The 24626-nt window shown below is 34.5% G+C and overlaps 2 protein-coding genes and 1 long non-coding RNA gene across 6 annotated transcripts in view; 1 reads left to right on the top strand and 2 right to left on the bottom strand.

The window, feature by feature from the left end:
• The window catches only part of cyc (basic helix-loop-helix ARNT-like protein cyc), a 77589-nt gene that overhangs the window by 14777 nt on the left and 38186 nt on the right, over positions 1-24626 (bottom strand). For all 3 annotated transcript variants that reach the window (XM_074176338.1, XM_074176339.1, XM_074176337.1), the window contains exons 3-7: positions 20860-20931; positions 9700-9937; positions 8017-8109; positions 6983-7100; positions 1973-2134 (exon numbers count right to left, since the gene is read on the bottom strand). In XM_074176338.1, the coding sequence (XP_074032439.1) occupies positions 1973-2134; positions 6983-7100; positions 8017-8109; positions 9700-9937; positions 20860-20931 (683 nt within the window). The remainder of the gene's footprint in view (positions 1-1972; positions 2135-6982; positions 7101-8016; positions 8110-9699; positions 9938-20859; positions 20932-24626) is intronic.
• LOC111518085 (inositol polyphosphate-4-phosphatase type I A) overlaps positions 6330-24626 on the top strand; it is a 106647-nt gene continuing 88350 nt past the window's right edge. Inside the window, exons 1-2 of one of the 2 annotated variants that reach the window (XM_074176333.1) lie at positions 6330-6459; positions 8281-8617. The gene's annotated coding sequence lies outside the window, so the exon portion shown is untranslated. The remainder of the gene's footprint in view (positions 6460-8280; positions 8618-24626) is intronic. The other variant, XM_074176335.1, reaches the window with a different exon arrangement.
• LOC141482685 (uncharacterized) lies at positions 22391-24554 on the bottom strand. Its single transcript, XR_012465662.1, has 3 exons — positions 23389-24554; positions 23034-23291; positions 22391-22588 (listed from the first exon to the last, which is right to left on the bottom strand). It is a non-coding gene; the product is annotated as an uncharacterized lncRNA (long non-coding RNA).

The following is a 24626-nucleotide window of genomic DNA, read 5'->3' as shown; positions in this document are numbered from 1 at the left end:
TGGTTGATACTGGAAGTCACAGCATTCTGGAAATGACCTTTGACTTTATGCCTCCAACTGTCAACTACGAACTGCCTTATTAAGTACTATTCCCGAGTTGAGAGGACTGAATCCTCCGGAAGGGGGAAATATTAAGAGCAGATAGTTGTTGGTTCAGAGATGGATCAAAAACACCTTCCGGTTCTGGTGCAGGTGTTTTCAGTCGCAGACCCAGGACAGAGATATCTACTTGCCTAGGAATTCATGCAACTGTATTTCAAGCGGAAATTTACGCTATTAAATTGTGTGCGGAGAGATTGGATAAACCCCACCTCACACACAAGTCAATCAAAAAAATATTCTCGGACAGTCAAGCGGCATTGGTGGGACTTGGCTCCTACCGAGCAACGTCTAAATTGGTAGCAAATTTCCAAAAACGACTGTCCTCGATAGGAAGACTTAACATATTGTTTCTGGTCTGGATTCCTGGCCATACTAGTCTGGAAGGCAATGAAGCTGCAGACTCCCTTGCAAAGGAGGATGCTGCAAGCATCGGGCCAGAACCTGTCATTGGCATCACCTTAGGCTTTGCCAAACAACCTGGATGGCAAGAAGATTCATGGACTTCTGGCAGAATCTTCCAGGATTGGCTCATTCCAAGGCGTTTATTTGCGCTTCGAAGCTTGATTCCAAACAGTTGTTGGACTACGGTAGGGATGAACTACGATGTCTAACTGGCCTTCTTATAGGTCTCTGTGATTTGAATCATCATATGCTGAGACTTGGACTGTTGGAAGACAGTGTGTGTCACCTCTGTTTCGAAAATTATGATACAGCAGATCATATACATTGTGCCTGCCCCGCTGGGGACCGAATTAGGTTCTTAAAGTTCGGCAGAGCTGAAAGACCACTCACTATACGAACTAATCGGCTTCGTTAAGAAACTGGGTTTATTTGGTCGAGTGTGAATAGGTGTGAATCACAATAAATTTTTGCGGGTTGCGGTGGAGGGTCGAACAGACCCACTCACTTTAGACCTAACCTTACCTATACCCAGCCGATTTTATTAAAAAAATTGTCGTTCTTTAGTGCGACTCTATACGTGCAGTCTTATCAAGGAGATCACGTGCACTATTTGGTTATTGTCGAAACAAGACATTTATGTTGTGAGCCTCCGAAAGCCTCTGAATTTTTGAAAAGAGGTATGAAGATATCTTTGTCAAAAGAATTTTGTGATAGAGTACGTCATTTCTCCGTAGAAAAGCCGACTAACAATAATAAATGTTATTCAACGAAAGTCAGTGTGTGAAAAAAATGAAAAAAATAAATGTTAATACCGCAAATAAGTGGGGCTAGGTTAAGTTAGGCCAAAAGTGAGTGGGTCTATTTGACCCTCCACCGCAACCCGCAAGGATTTATTGTATTCACACCTATTCACACTCGACTAAATAAACCCAGCTTCTTAACGAGGCCGATTAGTTTGTATGGTGAGTTGTCTTCCTGGTCAGATGGTTAGAGTACGGCTCTGCCGAACTCTAAAGACAATATCACAATAATTCAGCAGGGATGAAACGAGTGAGTCGTAGATAGTAGTTTTGTACGCCTTGTTCAGAATATGCCTGTTGGAATAGAGCAATTTCAAAATTGCAAAAGCATTTTCCACTTTACGAGATATATGCTGAGAGAAGCCCAAGTTCTTCTCGCATTCCTATAATTGGATTGATTCATTCCGAATATGAAGAGAAAGGACGAGTCAAGATCTTTTTGACAATATTTCTTTAAAAAAGTGAATCTCAAGAGTTAGAGGAGTTGATAGATGAACTGAATTTCTCTTAGACACCAGCAAGTCTTGCAACATCCTCAGTATTCTCCTTGCAAACAGCGAATGCAAGGTACAATTGGGTATCACCTGTATAAAAATGTGATGTTGTCTGTTTCAGATGCTAACTTTTAACGATATTAAATGTTCTATAACTTCCTCAATGACTATTACCTGAATTGTGCTTTTTCCTCCTGTGATAGCCCGTAGTTGTGTCAGCTTCTTCTTTGACTTGTGAAGATAATTTACATTTCATTCTGCAGAAAAATGACCTCCTAGCCCCAGGACACAACCGAGAAGCTCCTTGAGGTACGTCCGTTTTTACTGGCAACATTGCTAATAAATCAAATATAACGTTGTCAGTACCCTAGTTGATAAAATATCTTCTGGTGAATAAAAAGGATTTGCATTGAAATAGGTATAATATAGTAACAAATTCTTAGGGTTTTATTTTTTCCAAGAATGGACCTCACTACTTTTTTTGATATCTAATCAGAATATTTCAATCCAAGCAAATGAAGATTGCTGTTTCAAAAGATTTAGGTTTGTCAACATTTCTTTTGGTATAGTGGACTTGCTTAACAAAAAAGTTGGTCATCAATAGAGCGAAAAATTTAATGTTACAGTCTGAAGACTATCGCGTCTTGCCGAAAAACAACTACTTCACTGGTTAATACCACGACGGAAATTCAGCCGCGTTGAAGTCAATCGGGCTCCAGGCTATTTGGGTTGGATCTTTCCTTCAAAGATGAGAGGTATTACCACGAGGTATTTCCACGAAACTAGTGTGTGGGTGATCTACTGAATTGATTTCATCGTGGTGCTACTGCTAGATCAAACGTGACACATCTGCAAGACTTACGTTTGTGAGGTCGGATATAATTCAATGCCTATTGTGGTAATAGCCAGGAAAGTAATTGTTTTCCGGCAAGCATTTACCAGAACCTATTGTTGGGAGAGAGGAAACATTTCGAGATTCCATTTCGCAAATTTGTCTTATTGAATGATGTTATAAGTTGTTAATGAAATGAAAATTGCATATTTTCAATATTTGTCCTTTCATGAATATGCAATTCATAATTGCAGTAGACAAGAGAGAGTGAAAGTTAGTTTAGTTTTCAAGTCCAGTCGCTGTATTAACTGTTATTTGTGTATGGTATTTTTTATCGACTGTTCCATATTTATTCTTGAGATTACGTAAAGAATCAAATGCATATGAATTAAATATTATTGTAATCTATTACACAGTGAAGGTTACATTTCTGTTATATTTTCACTGTGAGTATGTGATCGTTCGTCAATATTGAGAGTTAATAATGAGCAGTTGTATCATTAAGATATATGAAAAATTAAACAAAAATACATTTTTTCACTCGCTCTACAGATATACCTATGATAATAGGTATACACTGTATCCATGATAAGAATGAACAGCTTGAGGATATCGGAAACGGTAAGTGATACGGGTCGATTGAATTAGAGAAAAGTAGCACATTTATGTGCCTAATAATATGCCCTTTAAAAAGTTTCAATATTCCTGGTAGTTTCGGAGATATCCAGGAAAAACCGACAATTGAGAATTTCGTTTATATTTTCTCCTAGCTTTATTTTCAAAAGAAATGTAAAACAAATAGCACTTTGCCATGTCCACTTTTGAAGGACTATGCGATAACGTGAGCAAAATTTTTCAGCGACGTTTCGTTTTTTAGAAAACATCATCAACTTTGTATTTTTCTATGAGCTGAAACTGAAGTATACTCTGTAGAGACTCCATTTTTCATTGTGAATACAGCAACGTATCACACAATATGATTTCATAAACATTTCACGCGCAAAATGAAAAGTGATTACTTACTTAACCTGCTTTTCTTCAATTTCAGATAGTACCTATACGTGCTGGAAAAAATGTCATATTTTGATACAGAAAGTAGATCGATTAGTCTTATTTATAATAATGTTTGCGTTTTTGAATACAAAGATGAGTCGCAATATCAAAAGTTTAGTTTATAAAATGTAATTGTAATGTAACAAGGAGTTAATATGTATTATAGGAAATAAACAAAAAGTTATAACAAGTGTTCAAATAACCTGCCGTTATTTTCTAAGCACAAGTACGCTCGTCTCACAGACGAATTTAAAACTCAAGTTAACATATTCGAAACAATATTGCTAAAGGATTCAGTAACAAATTTTAGCAAATCTTTTTCATTTTGAAAATTATGACAGTACACTTCATTCTTGATATATCCATAAAGGAAAAAGTCTAGTGGGGTTAGGTCGGGGGACCTTGCAGGACAGGATGTATCACTATGAATACTAATCCACTGTCCTGGGAAGCGACAGTTCAAATAATCACAAACAATTCTAGAGTTATGTGCTCGAGCACCAGCTTGTTGAAACCAGCAGCGTGAGTAACCGCTAAAGGCAAATTATCTAGAGCGTCTTCCAAATCAGTTACTAACAAATGTATGTACCGCTCTTTTGTTAAATTGATTTGGTAGATAAAATGCCTAATTACATTCATATCGAGAATCCCAACCCACTTGTTAAAATCAAAACGAAGTTGATGTCTGGGCACTTTGTGTGAACGCGGATTTCATTGTGACTAATAATGAACATTCCGCCTATTAAAATGTCATTGTTGGTGATCTTAGTTTCATCAGACCAAATTATTTTGAAGGGGAAATTTCCATCGTCTTGGCATTTTCTAGTGTACCATACTCAAAAGGTTGTTAGCTTTGTATCGTCCATGTATGCGTCCATGACAAATCCTAAATTTATATGGATGTTTTCTTAAAATGAAGTGAGCGGCGGATTTGGCTACTCCGGTATTATGTTCAATGGTGCAAGTGGATATCTCAAGATTTTCAACAACGGCCTGTAACACCACGCTGACTTTCTTCATTAGACCACAGGTTATTTAAACGATCCGTATTCTTTAAAATTAAGAATTAAACGTCTAAATATTGATTTATCAGGTTGTCGCCTCTCTGGATACTTATTAGACTATACACGTTCAGCATCAACACAATTTCTTTGGCACAAAATGTAACATGACACAATATCAAATTTTTAGTATTCAAAAAGCTGCCGTTTTCCATTTTCAACACAAATTAGGTAGGTAACGAAATGTTAAAGTAGGAACGGTAATATGTCAAAAATTCTACCAAACAACACTATTGTTATGACAAGAGATTATGTATATAAAATTGAAGGAAAGCAGGTTAAGTAATCACTTTTCATTTTGCGCGAGAAATGGTTATGAAATCATATTATGTGATACGTTGCTGTATTCACAATGAAAAATGAAGTCGTACACAGGGTATTCTTCAGTTTCGGCTCATATAAAAATCCAAACTTGATGATGTTTTCCAAAAGACGAAACTTCGTAAAAAATTCTGCTTATGTTATCGTGTAGTCCTTAAAAAGTGGCCATGGCAAAGTGCTATTTGTTTTACATTTCCTTTGAAAATAAAGCTAGGAGAAAATAAAAACGAAATTCTCAAATTTCGGTTTCTCTTAGATATCTCCGAAACTGCTCGGAATATTAAAACTTTTTAAACTGCATATTATTAGGCACATAAATGCGCTACTTTTCTCTAATTCAATCGACCCCGTAGGACTTATCGTTTACGATATCCCCATGCTGTTCATTCTTATCTAGGACACAGTGTATAGATTACTGTATAAGAAATGAGTTTGTCACAAAAGTTTCATCCCCCAGTAGAATATGTTTTATCAAATAATTCAACTTGAAAATATTTCAGTTATGTTATATTATGTTATATATTATGTTATATATTATGTTATATATTATATTAAAATATATTGAAATATTTGAATAGGATGGCGACCGTTGAATATGATTTTGATTGTCAATTCGGTCAAAATGTTGAAGAAAACCAATTTCTAAATTGTCGACGTTTCGAAACTTTATTGTTTCATCTTCAGGACTCTGAAGTATAAGAACAAGACATACATATTAAAATGGAAATTTACAAAGCAGTTCTGTTAGAAACAAAATAAATTATGTAATATAACAATCGTTAAAAATAATAAACGTTTCAAACACTATACAAAAAAACAACGTTGGTACATTTAGGGCGGCTTTCCGAGTTAAAGGGTGAAGTGAATAATTTCGACATGAAATATAAAGACGTACACAGTTTCCTGAAATACGTTGACACAGACACGAATGGATTAACAATCTGAACTGTCTCTAAATCGTTCTTTATAATTCAAAAAAAGGCAATGAAAGAAATGAGAATTGTATTTGGAAAAAACAGTCGGTTAATGATTCCAAAGTTAGTTATTGTTTGATTTTTTCTATTAAATTGAAATCTGAGGTGTGTAAGTTTTCAATAAGTTATCAATATTAACAAAAGGTCGGATATTGAAAACTTACACACCTCATATTTCAATCTAATAGAAAAAAAATCAAACAATAACTAACTTTGGAATCATTAACCGACTGTTTTTTCCAAATACAATTCTCATTTCTTTCATGGACTTTTTTTGAATTATAAAGAACGATTCACAGACAGTTCAGATTGTTAATCCCTTCGTGTCTGCGTTAACATCTTTCAGGAACATGTGTACGTATTTATATTTTATGTCGTAATTATTCACTTCACCCTTCAGCTCGGAAAGCCGCCCTAAATGTAAGTACTCATCAACGTTGTTCTTTTGTAAAGTGTTTGAAACGTTTATTATTTTTTAACGATTGTTGTATAACATAATTTATTTTGTTTCTAACAGAACTGCTTTGTAAATTTCCATTTTAATATGAATGTCTTGTTCTTATACTTCAGAGTCCTGAAGATGAAACAATAAAGTTTCGAAACGTCGATAATTCAGAAATTGGTTTTCTTCAAAATTTTGACTGAATTCCCGCCAACTTGACAATCAAAATGTATTGAAAGTTTTCAGATAACACAAACAGTTTTGGAATATTCTTATGAGGTCCGTAATCAAAATATTTAAGAATATTCATAGAAAATGTTCAACAGAATTTCCTTGCAACCATTCTGATATTTTTTCCTCACATTGATAAAATATTCTAGTACAATATTACAAGAAAATTATTGATATCACAATTCGAAAAGAGACAATGTCATCATCCAAAGGATTTAAAGATTATATCCATCATTATTAACGAAAATTGCTTCATCATGGTCTACTCACTTTTGGCGTCAATCAGTCTTTCTCTAGGATTGAGATCAGAGGAGGAAAGCTGTTCTTTAACTTTGGCCACGTCCTTCGGGTGTAAAATGTCGAATAAACTCTGCCCTAGCAAGTCCCCCTGTAATTTTTCAGAGAATTTGATAGTGAACGCACATACAAAATTACATTTTACATAATAAAAGTGACAGGGTTAGCCATACGCTAATCCTTCCAGAAATAAGCTTAATTCTTTCCTGAATTCATTTTAAGAATGATTCTAAATTTTAGCATAAGCATTACCTATAGATAAACATATTTCGAACTTTTAGGTATGATGGTGTGTTCCTTCATTTATTTCAAGAGTGAGCTCCATATTAGGGATAATTCTCTTTGTAATATTTTGCAATGATATTTACAACATATGTACAATTCCTGGTGAATTACTTCTTTACGCTGCTGACACAAATGCCCTATTACCTCATGAAAATTGCCGTTCATCTCCTGATTTTCGACGAATAATACGAGAATTAATAATTAAGAGGGACTAAATCAGTAGATACTGCTGGTCACGTATAGGTCCTCGAGTACTGGCAAATGTAAACATACTAATCAGTTAAATAATCAAGCACGATCCGCACATAATGTGACACCACCACTCCGGGGTAACTTTAGTAAACTCGCGGAGTTGAGGAATAGCATTCAGTTAAGAAATGTTAGAAAACAAGTAAGTAATATATTCCTTCAAAATGATGAAATACTAGACAACAGACATACTAGTACAAATAAGAAAGTCCAAAAATATATGTATGTCATCTGAATGGATCACATCGATTTGCATAATTTGTCTCAGTTTTTAAAATAAATTATACGTACAGGTATCGAATAAAATCTACATAGGAGATTTATATCTGAGAAATGTTTTCGACACAAAGGACAAATTTTCAAGAAATCTATTTCTAGCTATCGGTCCATTTATAAAGTTAACTATGATTTGACAACAAAATTAATTTTGTGAAAAGTTTTACGTGTGTCCTCACAGTAAAATTTTTACTCACCTGAGAAAAATTTAGGACCTTCGATACAGATGCTGATACATATAAAATTCTTCCTCGATCACATCCTACAACAAATAAGAAACCATCTGCTGCCTGAAACAATTAAGTGAGAAATCCGATCAAGTTGAATAAGACAATAAAAAATATACATTGTAATAGTAAAGAAGAAAGTAATACTATTCATAAAATTATGAAATCACAAAAAACATTAATTGGCACTCCGGGGCGACTTCATTGATTCTAGTGACGCATTTGGTTTTTCAGCTGCAGGAAAATCCGGAAAAACCTGCAACACCACATCATCTGAAGATCTTGATCTGCCAGTGTCCTCTCTTTCATAGAATGAAATGTAGGGTGTCTCCAGAAGCTCCAGTAAATTCAAGATATCGCCAGAACACTTAGTGACACGACTATCGTCAAAATCTAAAGAAACTTAAACCAGTCCGTTACGTCTTTGACCAATGAGTAATAATGCCCAAATTCAACGCCAGAACCACAGTGAACAATGACTGCATGAAGATTATAATATTGGTCTGCTAGATTGAACTGTTCATCTATTTCGAACCTTTGTAAGAGTTTGGTGCTTCCGTCAGAGGTTGAGGTATGTTTGAATATCATCAGTGTTATTATTAGAATGACTGGTGCCTCAGCTATACTTGTTTCCTTATAACAGTCAGTTAGTTTGGCGCATATTTGGCAATACAGTCGATCATCACCTGTTAAAAGTTCCATTTTCAGATGATTTAACAATAAGCTTTGCACGGACTGGTTATTAGTCATATTAGGAAACGCTGGTTGAAGTTCTAGAAATTCACATAGGTTTTTGCTACTTCTTGAACATTTACTACAAAGTAAACAAGTGAGGATTTTTTCAGCAAAAGATTTACAAACACAAGATGAAATAGACTGTATGGAATCATTCAATCCAGAGCGGTCGGGAGTATTCATTTCTGTTTACATATGTGCAGTTTGGCAACCGATATTGTGACATTCAATATACGAAATACCTATAATAGTAGACACACATTTTAGGACCTTTCTTATAAGTATATTTGCTATATTCCAAAAGAACTACATATACGGACCTTTTATTTTTTCGGTAGACACAAGAAAATAATATACCTCAATGTTCATATTTCACCCGAAAGATACAAAAGTAATTATTATTCCAAAACAGTCGTGATAAGATCTGGCTTTGAGTTTGCCCAAAAAAATTACCACAATTTCTTCAATTTTTCTTCCAATCAACTATTATTTTTCCACTATATGGAACTCATGATCCTATTTTATCAATAATATGAGTGCAACTTATTACAATTTTTTGAAGTAATGTCTGATAATTAGGCGAATATAGATGAACCAACCCTTGTAAATAAGATTTATGATTGAATAAAATGGATTTATAATTTCAGTGTTGCGGATTTATCAAAACACTGTTCTTCGTGCCTGCAGAAATCTTGTCAACTTTGAACTATTCTGTCCATATGTCTCCAACAGTTCTTAGTAAGATAAGAGTGCTATGAGGACACCATCTGCGAGGTCTGTTAAAAAAATAAGGTGAATAAGGTAAATAATTTTTTTCTTAGGAAAATAAAAATTCACCTTATTTTTTGAACAGATCTCCTATTTTGAAACGGGTAACTGTAATCAAAGATGAAAATGTGAAAATCATTGTACAGTTACCTGGAGAATGAGATGTTTCAGTTCTTGGTCGGACAAAAAGGATGGCTTGTAGTGTCCTTCGGTGTACGAAGGGACTGCCCCTCTGATGGATTTTAAATGTTGCACAGCCATACGGAGTACTGTTAATTTGTCAAGTTTTCTCGACATTGCGTGACACATCGGTACCATTTCTGACAATTCAGTTATGTAGGTGTTCATCTTGTCCCTTCTTCGCTTTTCAACCTCGCTGTGGTTTTGTCTGAAATAAACCAGAAATTCTTTTACTTTTAACAGTGATTTCAATCAGTACTCTCAGTATCTTTTCAAAAAATATATCTTATTGTCTGTGTACTCTCTTCAGCTGGACAAATCTAGCTGTGCCTGTGAATATTGTATGCGCAGTAGACCAGTAGATCGAATATCGTGTTAGTACAGTAGGTGTAGAAATTATTCTGTGTGGGGTTCAAAAACGAGTAACTGGGGTTTGCGTGCGAACTGTACGAAAAGTCAAATTAGGTCCCGTGGGTTGGGCAACCTATCGGACGCGTCCCCAGGTGGCGGATAGGGGAACGGCCAGGGGACTAGAGGCCCTGTTCGGGAAGCCAATGTGGCCTTACGAACGGGGTTGCTGGAATCCTGGTCAGTGGCAGAAATGCCACCGTGGACCAGCCTACCCAAGCTGAGGTGTAAAGAACGTGCAGACAGCTGAATGGCCGCTGGGTGATATGCAATCACGAACGATCCCCTTGGGGAACCGGGCGAAACCTCATTTTAATCAGCCTTCCTCTGGTAATGTGGGGCTCTGTCAGAGGTGACCAACTCTTCCCTTGCTACTCGTGGGAACACACATATATGAAACAAACAAACAAACAGACACAACATAAACCAATCCCGAGGCTGGACAGAAGTACCCACCTCAATCTAAGGCGGTGGCTGGGGATGAACAGAAATGTCCACCCTAATCTACCGCTCTACCGCTGGGCATAGCAGATCACCTCGTGATGTAATGCAAAGGCGGCGCATTTGCGGCGCTGGGGCCAAAAGGAGAAAGAGAGCGAAAGAGGTAGGAGTGGCAGCAACTATAAGTGCACCCTCCTCCTCCCCCACTCCACCTCCAACAGCAAGGGCACTTCCTGCGGCAGGCACCAAGATCTCCGCCTTGAATAAAGGCAAGGAACCGGCTGCCCCTGCAGGAAAGAGTCCTTACTTGAACACTTCCATTAGGGGAATCCCAGGAAGGTTGAAGAAGCCGCGTAACGACAGTAATGTCGTTGCACCTTCCAAAACCTTTGCGGAGACCACCGTGAGACACCTCAAGATTGCCAAAGATAGTGTGTGTTCGGCGAGTCTTGGCCTACACCTGCCAATATAAAGGAGATATCTGTTCTCCTTCCTGGAAAGGACATGATGGACGACGATCTAGGAGGATAACTCCTTGGGAGGATGTACAATGGGTCACATGTGGCCAAAGGGCTGTAGGTCTACACTCACCCTCCCCACTCTACAGATACAGAGAATTCAAATCAGGTATGGAAAAATAGAAATAGATGAGAAGAAACATTATCACCTCCAAATGAAAAGAGATGTGTCAAAAATTACAAAATTGTGATGGATGATGCTGATTTGGCAATTTCACGCAGATGCATAATTAATTTCCACATCAAAGGGAAACTAGTTGCTACTCTAAGGTAAATTCATAAAACTGTCATCCGAGATATTGACTGTGAGGGTATAATGCAGTCTTTCCGAAAAGAAACTAATAAATTTTGATTTCCACGGAGAAAAGTGGAAATTAATAGAAAAATATTGATGGAACGTCAGCCTATTCGACTACTTGGGATAGAATTCTTGACAAAATGCGGACATATAGAGAAGAATGTCGATCTAACTCATGACTTGCAATTTTTTCGGAAATTTAGGACATGGAGCATGTGATAGCATTCCAAAATTTCTGCATTTTGACCAAAAAACCGTCGCATGAGCATCGCTCAGAAATTGTTGAATGTGACGTCAACGGCGATCCATATTTGCTTAAAAAGGTCATAACTGGTGATGAATCATGGGTATATGGATATGACATCGAAACCAAAGTCCGAACGACTCAATGGAAGAGTACATCAGAAGAGCCAAGTCCCAAAAGTGTATGCCAAGTTCGATCAAATGTCAAGGTTTCGCTCTCTGTTTTTTTCGATTACGGTGGCGCAGTGCATCAGGAGTTCTTGCCACATGGTGGTACGGTCAATAAGGGGTATTATCTCAGAGATATGCGCCGCTTGCGAGAAAATACGAAGAAAACGACTGGTATTTTGAAAAAACGATTGATGGCTTTTGCATCACGCTAATATACCTGCCCACTCGTCATCGCTTGTTCTTAATTTTTGGGCCTAAAACAACACCTCAATCATGCCTCGGCAACCATATTCACCAGATTTGACCTCCTGCGACTTTTTCCTGTTTCCAAGATTGAAGAGAGCGGCGTTTTGCGACGATTGAGGAGATAAAAACCGAATAGCTGAGAGAGCTCGAAGACATACCAAATAGAGCATGTCAGAACTGTTTGAAGGAATGAAAAAATCGCTGGCACAAGGAGACAATATAGAAATAGATGAGTAAATGAAAATTTGTTGAGGAAAATGAAAATTCACACCAATTTTTCAACAAGCAGCTTAAATATGCTAATTGCTTAGTAATGGCTGGTTCGATTTTCAAAAAGTATTGGATAGAGAATTGAAAGGTATATAATACAAGATATCACAAAACGCTACTTCTTTCGAAAAAATAGCAATAAACAAAACATAATTATTCAATTTTCTAAGAAATTTTATTATGAACAATAGATACAGATAAAATTAAATTCTGTTACAAATGTATTTTATACATTAATTACATTATTATTATTATCGTTTATGAACAATAATCTGAAAAGTACAATTAAAACAAGTGCTGATATTATTACCTTGCGATGTTGAAGAGCCTTGTGATATATTTTAACTAAGTTGACAATTTCATGGGCATAAACATTTAATTCTTGAAGGGAAAAGACGATACTGCAACGCTGGACCCCTAGTTGTTAGGATTATTCATTCTGCCTTTCAATAAGAAATAGATTGGTCGATGTAACCGTCAGCTACTGTTGTAGACTTTCATCCTCCGTGCTTCTCAATATCCGTTATATTTGCTCCTTTCTTTGGTTCCTTTGGTTCCGGGAGGTTCAAAAACTCATCAATGGTAGAGGGCTTTTTTCGAAACGTGTTTATAATTTGGGTATTTCAGAAGGGCGTAATGCAATATATTTATCAATATTTTTTCCAACAATGCAAAAATAACGACCTATTTTCGTTTTTGTATTTGGAATTTGAACAATCAATGATTTATCCATTAATTCAATGTCTTCTATTAATAAATAGCACAGCTCTTCATGCCGGCAGGCTTCATATATTCCGAAAATAGTAGCAACTTTTACCATCAAATATTTTTCATCTAGCGCCTCATTTATTTACCTCTGGACATGTTCAAATGTAAGAGTTTTTAATTTTTGGCCCTATATCTTTCATTTTTCCGCTTCAAGAATGATATTACCTTGAAATATTTCCTTGTATTAACACCATTTTTAATGAGCGCACTGGACGTTATCATTGAAAACTTGCTCCACAAAGTTGACGAGTTCCATATTTTTGATTTCTCTTCTAGATAGGCTAAGAAGACGGTTTCGCTGAAATTTCCTTCAACATTTTTAAGTCTACACCAGCTAAGAAAATTAGAATATGCGATATCGTACTGCTGAGCCAGGAACACACAATTCCTCAATATTGTTCTTCATTACGCAAGACATTAAACACCTGCGAGAACTTTAAATGTGACTTTAAATAAAACGCATGAGCTGTAAACAATACTGTTTGTTGGCAACCAGGTGATTAGGCGTCACCTGACACGGCCACTTCACAGCAAATGCGAATAAATATAGTTTGAAAAACCAGGAAACGCGCTTTCAAAGAACATAGAACTGAAAAGTTAAATTTTTTTTTTTAAATAAGTTTGAAACAATAATGAAAACAATACTATATTAAAAAAAGCGACAAGCGCTTGATATACAAAAAATATGGCACAAAGCACCCACGCTCTTTTACAATAATACTTGTATTTTTCGTTCGTTATTATTTTAAGCTTATTTAAAAAAAACTATTTTTAACTTTTTAGTTCGATGTTCTTTAAAAACGTTTTCAGTTTTTTAAACTATATTTATTTTTCATTTTTTAGTTCGTATGCTATAAAAGCGTGTTTTTTAATCTTTCTAAACTATATTTATTTTATCCAAGCTTTGGGATCAATCAGCCGTATATATTGTTTAGAAAAATGACCATTCCGGAGAGGGAGCTTGAAAACCAGCTACCAAGCCTAAGGTAGCAGGCGTACAAAGGAGAGTTACAAATAAGGCAGCAGGCGCGTGTGTTGATAATAAAAATACTTTTTTCAAATGAAGAAATACATGTAAAGTGAGTTCGAATTATATCAAGGAGGTTACCCACAGCGCCATCTGTTCGCGAATAGATCAAGCAATAATGTCGATATATCAAGGAGGTTACTTACAGCGCCTTCTGCCCGCGAATAGATCAAGCAATAATGTCGGTAATTCTGTCAAATAGAGATCCCGAGCTTGAGAGTTACAAACAAACAAACATACATACATACAGGTGAAGCTAATATAAAGCGTGTAATAAAATAGTTAACCGATAAGAGATGTCAAAACGTGTTTTTATGGAAATATTTAATTTATCTATTTCATTATGAAAACAGGACAGTTGTACAAAAAAAATTGTATGATATTTGTGTTGAAAGTAAGTTTTATTTTGTTCGTGGAATTGGTAAACTCGCTACGCTTGTTTTGCAACTTTTTCACTCACAAAATAAAACCTTTCCTTCAACACTGATATCATAAATATATATTATTTTGAAGCTTAGACCAACTGAACTGTTTTGTAGAAGTAAACAGCTACGGCAATTGTTGTAATTGTTCTAGTTTACTTGTGAGTAGCTGTCATTACCTTAGAGTGACAATTTAAACACACAAGTGATCTGTGAGCTTTGTGACTGCTTCTGTTGAAATATTAATCGTGCTTCTAAAGTTTTTTTCTTTGTGCAGCAGTACAGTAAAGAAGAAGAAGCCATTGTATGGCGAAACACGTGTTGCGTTTTTGCATAACTGTTTAGTGAAAATCTTACGAAGAAGTGTTTCTTGAATACATTGTAGATTTTCATCAAGTATCGGCCGTTTCCATCACATAAAAGTATTTCAAATTGATTTTGCAACAATTTGATAATAATTTCATCTAATATCGAATGACATAATAGGTTACTAAATGGTAACCGCATCACGAATGAACAAATTGTTTATAACTTCGCTTCCAAGTAATATAACTCAAGTGAATGTCAAGTGCACATTATAAAATCTCTAAGCAGTTTGGTTTTTGTTAATTTGAGATTTCCCACGTGAACATTCACATTTTTCAAGGTATTCGAGATCTTCACATTCATTTGTCATCAGAAACATAAATAAACCTTTTCAATCTAACATCCTGAAAACGGTAATAACCATTAATTTGCAATATGGTAATGTCAAGTGTGTATTGATAATACTAACAATTCTTACCTCGGTCACCACTTTTGATTTCATAATTATTGAATAATAACGGTAACACATTCTCGGTACAATGTAAGGCTTTAACCTTCCTCTTGTACAATTCCGGATTTTTATGAGAATAAACAACTCCGCAATATTGCATTTACTTGCAGTTTCATTACAGAGTCGTTTTCATTCCGACAATGTAGCGAGTTAAGAATTTCTTCATAGCAATGTTTGTTAAAGTACCCGGAAAATTCTGCAAGATGATAAATTTAGAAGGAAAAACGGACTACACGAGGTCAGTTCAAAAAATAAATGTCAGTGTTCATTTGTCCCAATAAAAATGTATTTATCAATTTCTATTTTGTCTCCTTCAAAGTAATCCCCCTCAGATGTGATGGATTTATGCCAGCGTTTCTTTCAATTCTCGAAACAGTTCTGATCACTTTTTGGTATGTCCTAGAGCTATCTCAGCGATTCCGTTTTTATCTCTTCAATCATCAAAAACCGTCCTCCCATGAGCCCCTTCAATCTTTCAACACGAAAAAGTCGCAGGGAGGCAAATCTGGTGGAAACGGTGGCTGAGACATGATTACAATTCGAACAGCTGATGATATTGATACCTTGCGATATTGAAGAGCGATGAGAAGATCTTCTGAAACAGTGACCTGTATATCCCTTTGGTTCCGGGAGGTTCAGAAACTCAACAATGGTAGAGGGCATTTTTCCAAATGTGTTTATACGAACTGGGTTGGCACTGCATTTATAATTTGAATATTTCAGAAAAAAACGTTGATGATTGATGAAATAGTCAATGCTTTTTCCAATAATGCAAAAAGAACGACCTACTTTCGTTTTTGTATTTGTAATTTGAACAAATAATGATTCATCCATTAATTTAATGTCTTCTATTAATAAATGACACAGCTCTTCAAGTCGACAAGCTCCATGTATTCCGAAAATAGTAGCAACTTTTATCATCAAATATTTTTCATCTGGCGCCTCATTTATAAACCTCTGGACTTGTTCAAACGTAAGAGTTTTTAATTTTTTGGGCCTATATCTTTCATTTTTCTGCTTCAAGAATAATATTACCTTGAAATATTTGCTTGTATTAACACCATTTTTAATGAGCGCACTGGACGTTATCATTGAAAACTTGCTCCACAAAGTTGACGAGTTCCATATTTTTGATTTCTCTTCTAGATAGGCTAAGAAGACGGTTTCGCTGAAGTTTATTTCAACATTTTTAAGTCTACACTAGTTAAGAAAATTAGAATATGCGATATCGTACTGCTGAGCCGATTTTTCTGGTAACAATTTAATTGTAGCTCTTTTTGCAGCCTCTTCAATATCGTCAGGAACACACAATTCCTCAATATTGTTCTTCATTAGGCAAGACATCAAACCCCAGCAAGAACTTTAAATGTGACTTTGAATAAAACGTGTGAGCTGTAAACAATACTATTTGTTGGTAACCAGGTGATTCGGCCTCACCTGACACGGCCACTTCACAGCAAATGCGATAACATGAAAATAGTCAACTGACAATAGATGTCAGAATGTGTTTTTATATGAATATTGAAATTATCTATTTCATTATGAAAACATATTTGTGTAAAGTAAGTTTAATTTTGTTCGTGAAATTGCTCAACTCGCTAACGGTCGTTTCGCAAACTTTTTCACTCACAAAATAAAACTTTACTTTTAACATTCATATCATAAATAGCTATTCTGACTTAGAGTACAATCACCGTATGCCACTGTGAACATTTCAAGTGTTTTTGAGCACTCTATTCCATTTTTCACTCACATAAAATTTTAAGCAAATTCTTTTATCCATTTTTTTCGATAGCAGAAAACCTGGTGGTCAGACAAAAACTGAAAGAAAAAGCCCTTTCGATATATCATTCACTGGATTTCTACTCAATATAGTATACAAATTTCATTTATATGGAACACTGTCATCCTCAATGGTGGATATTTGATGTTTCGGAATAAGATACTTGCCTTATTGCCTCTTCAGCACCAATTTTGATAACTTCACAAGCTGAATCACTCAGTTCAATCATAAACTCACGACTTTATGTCACGAATGAGTTAAATATACTTATGTCATCGATAACAGTACGTAATGATATTCATTCGCTTATTTGATTTGATCCTATAACCATACAAATCTTGTTTAAATTGAATGACGTATATTTTTAAGAAAGAAAGGAGGAATATTACTGAAGTTTTTTCCTAACACCAAATCGTTATTTTTAACTCCTCGACACGTGTTTCGATCACCAAGTGATCATCTTCAAAGAGGAAGATTAATCTTCCTCTTTTAATCTCGACACCTCGACAAGTGTTTCGATCACCAAGTGATCATCTTCAAAGAGGAAGATTAATCTTCCTTTTTAATTCTTCCTCTTTGAAGATGATCACTTGGTGATCGAAACACGTGTCGAGGTGTTAAAAATAACGATTTGGTGTTGGGAAAAAACTCCAGTAATATTCATTACTACACCAAAGGTTCCAAACAGTGCATCATAAGAAAGGAGGAAAGAAATTTTAAAATAAACTCTATACAAAGACGTGTAGATCATGCAGAGAAGTAACTTTCGGACACAAACTCATCAAGTTCAATAATTTGTCGTATTTTGATTTCTTTGGTAGTGAGTTTTCTTGCTTGCTTTCTTTTTTGGAAATTTCCGCTAGTAATTTCAATATCTACTTTTCTGCATGTTGAGATTTCAATTTCACAACTTCAACAAATATACAGTTTCTCCTTAGTAATAAGTATAATAGAAATGCAAAATCGAATTACATGCGATTAATCCAAGAAGGGGCCGATAGGTAGGGATAACATAAAAGAAAAACGGGTGATAGTTTATAGTTTTGGGGTTTCGGATATTCAAAATATTTTCATTCCGCCAAAATCGCATCTACAGGGTTGTAATTTGGCACGAATATGTATTTTAGTGCGTTCTACACGTGATTAGATGATTGTGTAAAAAAAATGTCTTGCGAGATACTGCGATTGTTCATAAATTACAAGAAAAACGTATATATCGTCAATCTTGAATTCTTGGACGTCAAATTTCAGCCCTATATGGCCAAAAAAAAGTTTCATTTTCAATTTGTAATTGCTTGTATCTGGCCAAGTTTTGGTGGAATTTTACATTGCAAAGAGGTTCTGGTAACCTTGAAATTTGGGTAAGTCCATCCATAAAAGGACCGTTATTGCCGAATATGTTTTTCATGTTTCAACAATGTTCCCAGTGTTTAAAATTGGAATTATTTTCATCAATTTTATCTACCAAACCCCATACTGTAAATCCAGCTATCAATATATTTGGCTGTTAAGAAAGGAGGCTTGTGTTGGGACTAAGTCTACATGCATTGTGGGTATTCAGGTAGAAGGCACTCTTGTCTTTAGAGACACAAACACTACAGGAAAATCCTTCACGTTCTCTAAGAGCGGTGCCTGTGCGAAAATAGCGATTCACAGTGGATTTGAGTCGCTGAAGATCAAATTCATTTGAAAAAACGTACTCAGGAAGTTCATCCCACATAATCGCAGTTCTCCGAATGAGAGAGTTCTCAAACAGTGAGGTCAGAGGTGTACTGAGTAGAACCTCAAAACGATGAGCAGCCACAGTCCGTCGCGTATTTCTAATATGTACCGCTCTTGGTGGAATCAAATGTGCCAAGTCTTGAACATCTCCCGTGAAAGTATCTATAAAGGAGAGGTGAATCTCCAACCTTTCTTCGATGTTCCAGGCTATCAAGGTTGCAAGTGATGTTCGCGCCTCCAATCAGGCGGATGACTCTTTTCTAGATGGAATCCAGCAGCTTCAGTGTATGCTCAGAGGCGGAGCTCCATACATCTGAAGAATACTCCAAAGAAGGACTGATCTGAGCTGAGGTGTGTACAGTTCACTGATTCGGAACAGCGTTACAAGCTTTTGAGAAACAGCCTTTGAAATTCCAGCGACATCATTGTTCCATATTGGTGTTCAATTCAATCCCCAACAAACTCATCGAAACAGAAATGTCCTGACATTATTATATCCGGTTCGGAGACACTTATCTTTTTGGAGAAAACCTCTGCCTGGGTTTTTATAGCATTAAATTGAACCTGGTTACTTCCACCCCAATTCGAAATCCCTTCTGGATCCAAAACAATATATTGGATTCTTCGTTTTTTACAATAAGTCGTTGATATACAATAGAAAGAGGGTTGGAGACAATATGGATCCCTGTGGAACGCCAGCATTGATGGTGAAAGTATTCGAGAGATATTCATCGACTGCCACTAGCAGGAACGTTCTTGCAGGAAGCTAAAGAGCCATACGCAAAGATAATTTGACAAGCCATACGCAAAAATAATTTGACAAGCCATACGCAAAAATGATTTGGCAAGCCATAGCATCAAAGTTTGGCCAGCAATCCCTCATGCTACACACGGTCAAAGGCCTTAGAAATATCAAGCACAACTGCTCTTGGTTCTCCATGTTTCTCGATTGAGTTATTCCGATAGAAGGTCGCCTGTTGACATTTGTTTCCGAAAGCCATATTGATGATCTATCAAGATGTTAAAGTCTTTCAAATATTTAAGGATATGGTGGTTCAGGGCTTTCTCCTTGATTTTTGATATCCCATATATAGAAAGCCCCTCATGCTTGGAGAAAACTCTCTCAAAACGGTTCTGTCGTCGATATTAATTTGCAATTTCAATTATTAGCGGCGAGCCGTTTGTGGGAGTGATAGTAAAAATGCATTCGTGGCATTTTGTAACGGCCTAGAAAATGAAACTTTTACGTCGAATATAAATGCCGGCCACCTTGAACTCGCGTAGGGCTTCTTTAGGTTACGTCAGCCCCAATAAATGCGGTAATCCTCACTAGCTACGCGCGTAATATCATTATCGAGTTCTTTTTATATCTTCAAGATTTATAAAAATTATTTGTGTTTTGTGTGCTCGATTTTTAATAGGTTGGGGGGATTCGACTTTTGTGCAGTATCTTTTAAATTCGGCAACATTCATTACAAATCTTTCACTAAAGTTTGAGCAAAATTTACTAAAAACTAATATTTGTAACCACTTGACATATTCGCTTGCAAGTAAAACTTCAATGCTGACAAAATAACTACTCAGTTTTGAAGTAACACCTTTGTGAAATGTTCACTATAACAGGGAAAAACATCGATGTTAAACCTTGTGCATATTATTGAACAAATTTGAATTATTGAAAATTATTACAATCTTACGTTGAATTATATTATAATTGATTATGTAACAGTTTTTTTAATGTATGACTTCTTTTAAATATACTCCCATGTTTACAAGTATACAACATAACATGAGTTTCACTAAATGGTAGGTGGAAATACAAATACTGGAAACCTCGAAGAATTGTATCAGACCAGGACACATGATGTGCGGTACTTTCCAGGATACAGATCTATTTTCAAACTCATAATTCAGTTTGTGTGAAACATAGATACAATAAACTTCAAAAATATTTTGAAGAATCCTTTACAAAAAAATTTAAAATAGGGTTACTCACTTTTTGTTTTCATCATTTGATTTAACTGACTTGGAGTCTTCGCCTGTATCTTCTTTCATGTCATTTTCATCACTGAAACAAAAAAACTTAAGTTGATCCAACAGCCATACAAAAATCAGTTGTTTTCAATTTCCACAAACTCTAGTATGTGGTTTCTCATTATTTTCATGAAAATCTCAGTAGTTTCATCAAGCTTATGTTTCGAATTTTTCAATAATGTGACCTGCTGATTTCGAATTTATCCGGGAAGCTTTGATTCAAACCGCAAGGTGGCACTACCATCAATGCAAAACTAAAGGATAACACTGAAATAACTTAAAGATTGCCAGTGCTTGAATGGAAAGGTTCTATGCACTCAAAGTCATATTAGTATTCATTACACAAAAACACATAAATTGTTAGATGATATTAGGTAAATCCAGTGAAAATTTGTGGATATTTGGTAGTTTTTCTCTATAGATTCGGTCTATATATCTAAATTAGATCAGAAATAATAAATATTCATTTCCAATAATACAATAATGCACGGAAAAAAAGATTTGTTGAATGAAATAAAATTCACTTCATTCAAAGAAATAAAAGTGTCATATATGCACGACAAAATATTTTGTTGGTGCAAGTAAAAAGAATTCTTGACTCCTAACTATTTCTTCAAGCATATGTTCATTGTATCAAACAAATATTTCATTGAAACAATCGCATCCATTAGTTATTTCAATTCAAAGAAGAATTGAATTCAAGTAATATTTTGTCTAATTGATAGCGAGAATGATTTAGAGTAATTCGAATATTCTATTGAACAAACAAAATTTAAAGATGGGTGAAATAGTGGATCTGATTGAAATAATCAAATGTATTTTCTATTTAAATAAAAGTTATGTTGAAGAAACATAATATATCTGCAGGATGATGAAGAACCTTGCTTGTTTTGATAATGGGAAAATTTCCACTAAAGTAATGATTTTGTTGAACAAATAATGAATAGTAGTTGAACGAACAATGTTTATACCTCATTGTGAGTATCTTTCTGATAGAGTAAAGCATTTCGAAAGTTCAAAATAAGTATGAATAATGATGTACCAAATGAAATAAAGTTACAAATCAAAATCCTTCCCTCAGTTCTACTGAAAATTACTTTTCTCTTCTCCAAAACTTCAATATGTTTTTTAAGTTTGTAGATAAAAAGCATTACGTATAGTTTTAGTATATTGAGAAAATTACTTTTCAGTAGAATCAGAAATACAGAGTCAGTGATTGAATTTACATGAATCTCCAATCAAAATAGATCAAGTTATTGAATAATTGTGAGAATATATTATAGTTTGTTCAACAACCCGATTTCTCAATACATCAAATACACTTTGTATCATTTTCTCAACTGGATTATTGATCTACTTACGTATCACGATTTTTTAATCAGCTGCTGATGGGAGTCTTGCGGATAATATTCCATATTCAATACTGATTATGTAAATGCCATGGAAAATTGTTCAACGTGAGAATGAGCAAAATATAAATAAAAATCGAGAAATTTTAGTACCAAATTTATTCAAACAATCAATAAATTATAATAGACTTCTACAAATATTTAAATGAAAATATAAATTTTTCACAAATGGATAATCCTAATATGAAACATTAACATATTTTATTATTTATTATTATTATTGGTGATATCTACTAAAAAACAATTAGAGTTGATTTCGAAACCTTTCACTGAAGTAATGATCTAAAATAAAAGAGAACAGAGATTAGTGATAGTCTACATTTTCGCAATAATACTATTGGATCAATTTCTATTAACAAGCTTAGATATTATCCCATAAAAATATAAAAATATAATAATTTTTTTTTGTACACATCCAATTTAACAAAAGGAGATACCCTTATTTTTTGATAATAGGAAAAAACAATGACTTACTTCATCACAGAAAAATTTGATTAGAAATATGACTGTGATGACAAAATTTACCTAGGTCTCCAATCGTAACTTTCAGGCCTTCAAATCTATCAAATTTAAGAATTCTAGCATTCAATTACTTAGGTATAGACCTGAATAATAATAAGTATCTACAGCAAATCGCAAAAATATATAGTTATTTGAGAAAACTGAATATGTTTTTAATTGTAATGGTATACATATTTATTATTAAAGTTATGAATTAAAGACATACCTCTGTTATATATGACTCTTAATTTATTCCATCAATTGCTTCCTTGATTGAATATTTTTCTTTTGCCAATTGGGGAGTCATTTCTTTCATTTCTTCATCAGTGAGCCTTTTAGCTATGTCTAAGGTTACATCATTTTCTGTCTGAAAAGTATGTGTTTTAAGTATATTATTAGGAGATAAATAATATATGTATTTTTTTACCTTTAAAAATACCAATTGGGTCATTTAATCCCAAGTTATTAAGACATTCCTCCATGTCTAAAAATAAAATAGATTATATTGCAATTATATCCAATACATGCTATTCATAATTATTTCAAAATATGGAATGAAAGAAAGTATATTATCAACATACCTGTGAAAACACTGAAAAACTTCAATCCACGTATAATCAAAAAGAAACTGTAAACCTCTTCGTCATTTCCTTGAAAAACACAAAACACATTGTTAATTCTTATTCCATTCGTGATTAGTTTACGGTTCTTGCGAAAATGCAAATGGTGCCGACCGGCACTCTATTCCTTAGAAGTATTTCAACTATATCATTTCTTTAAAGGAAACAATTCAATTTTTCAAACCAACAAATAATAAAACTGTTGAAATGAAATTATCCATAATCTTGAAATTATTTCCAAAATTAGTTAAAGGTATTGAAATGTATTGTTGAAGTGAAAATAAATATTCAGTTGATTCAATTATATATTAGTGTCAAAACAGCACCCCATAGTGTTAAACTGAATTGGAAAGTTTTCATTCAACAGACGTACTTTTGATTTGATGAAATTATATTGTTTGACTCAACCGAATTATTTTGAGAACTCAATAAATGTTATTCTTGAAATGATTCACAATTCATTTGACTAAGTAAAAGACCTCTTGAATTGAAATATTAGAGAAATTAAAATGAGAATTTCATTTTGTCTCCGCAAAATTATCATCTAATCAATACAATACACACGTCGTTTGAAATGAATGATATTTAATCAAAGTGATGAAATAAATTAGACTAAATAAATTTCTTTGAAGTAACAAATCTTTTTTTTCCGTGATGGCAAATGTATAAATCTTTTTGCCATTTTCAGATTGGATGCATTTTATGCATAGCAGGTAAAATACTGTAATTTTCCTCAACACTTCTATAATTCGTTAGCATTTCTATGTAAGTCGTTTAGAAAACTTCAATTTTTCATGCACCGTAAACCTTTATTCCATAATTTTCTGTACAATTTACCATTGTTTTACTTATTGTCTAATGATCGTTTGTAGCTAGGTTTGTATCAACTGTAATGTATTTCCAAATAGATATTTTCACGTTATAATTTGTTTTCTTAGAGTTTTGCTTGACCGGTGTTGGTGATCACTGATTTTGGCTGGCGCGCAAAAAATAATGTTCCAGCAATTTGGAGTGAAGATCGATTATTGCTTCTTCTTCGCTTCATGAGTTTTGATTCACTAGCAAATAATATATAAACCTTGATCGGTGTATATATTGTTTACATCAGAACATTCATTATCGTGAGCTGTAGATTCAGAATTTTTTGGTATATACAAACGTAAATAAGAAATAAGAAATAAAAAGTAAAACTGAAACCT

This window comes from Leptinotarsa decemlineata, unplaced genomic scaffold (genome assembly GCF_025532065.1).
Source record: "Leptinotarsa decemlineata unplaced genomic scaffold, Ldec_3_MD MMD2_tig00001719_RagTag_RagTag, whole genome shotgun sequence".
NCBI classification, from domain to species: Eukaryota; Metazoa; Arthropoda; class Insecta; order Coleoptera; family Chrysomelidae; genus Leptinotarsa; species Leptinotarsa decemlineata.
The sequence above is the reverse complement of the archived record's forward strand: the minus strand, read 5'-3'. Positions and strand labels throughout refer to the sequence as shown.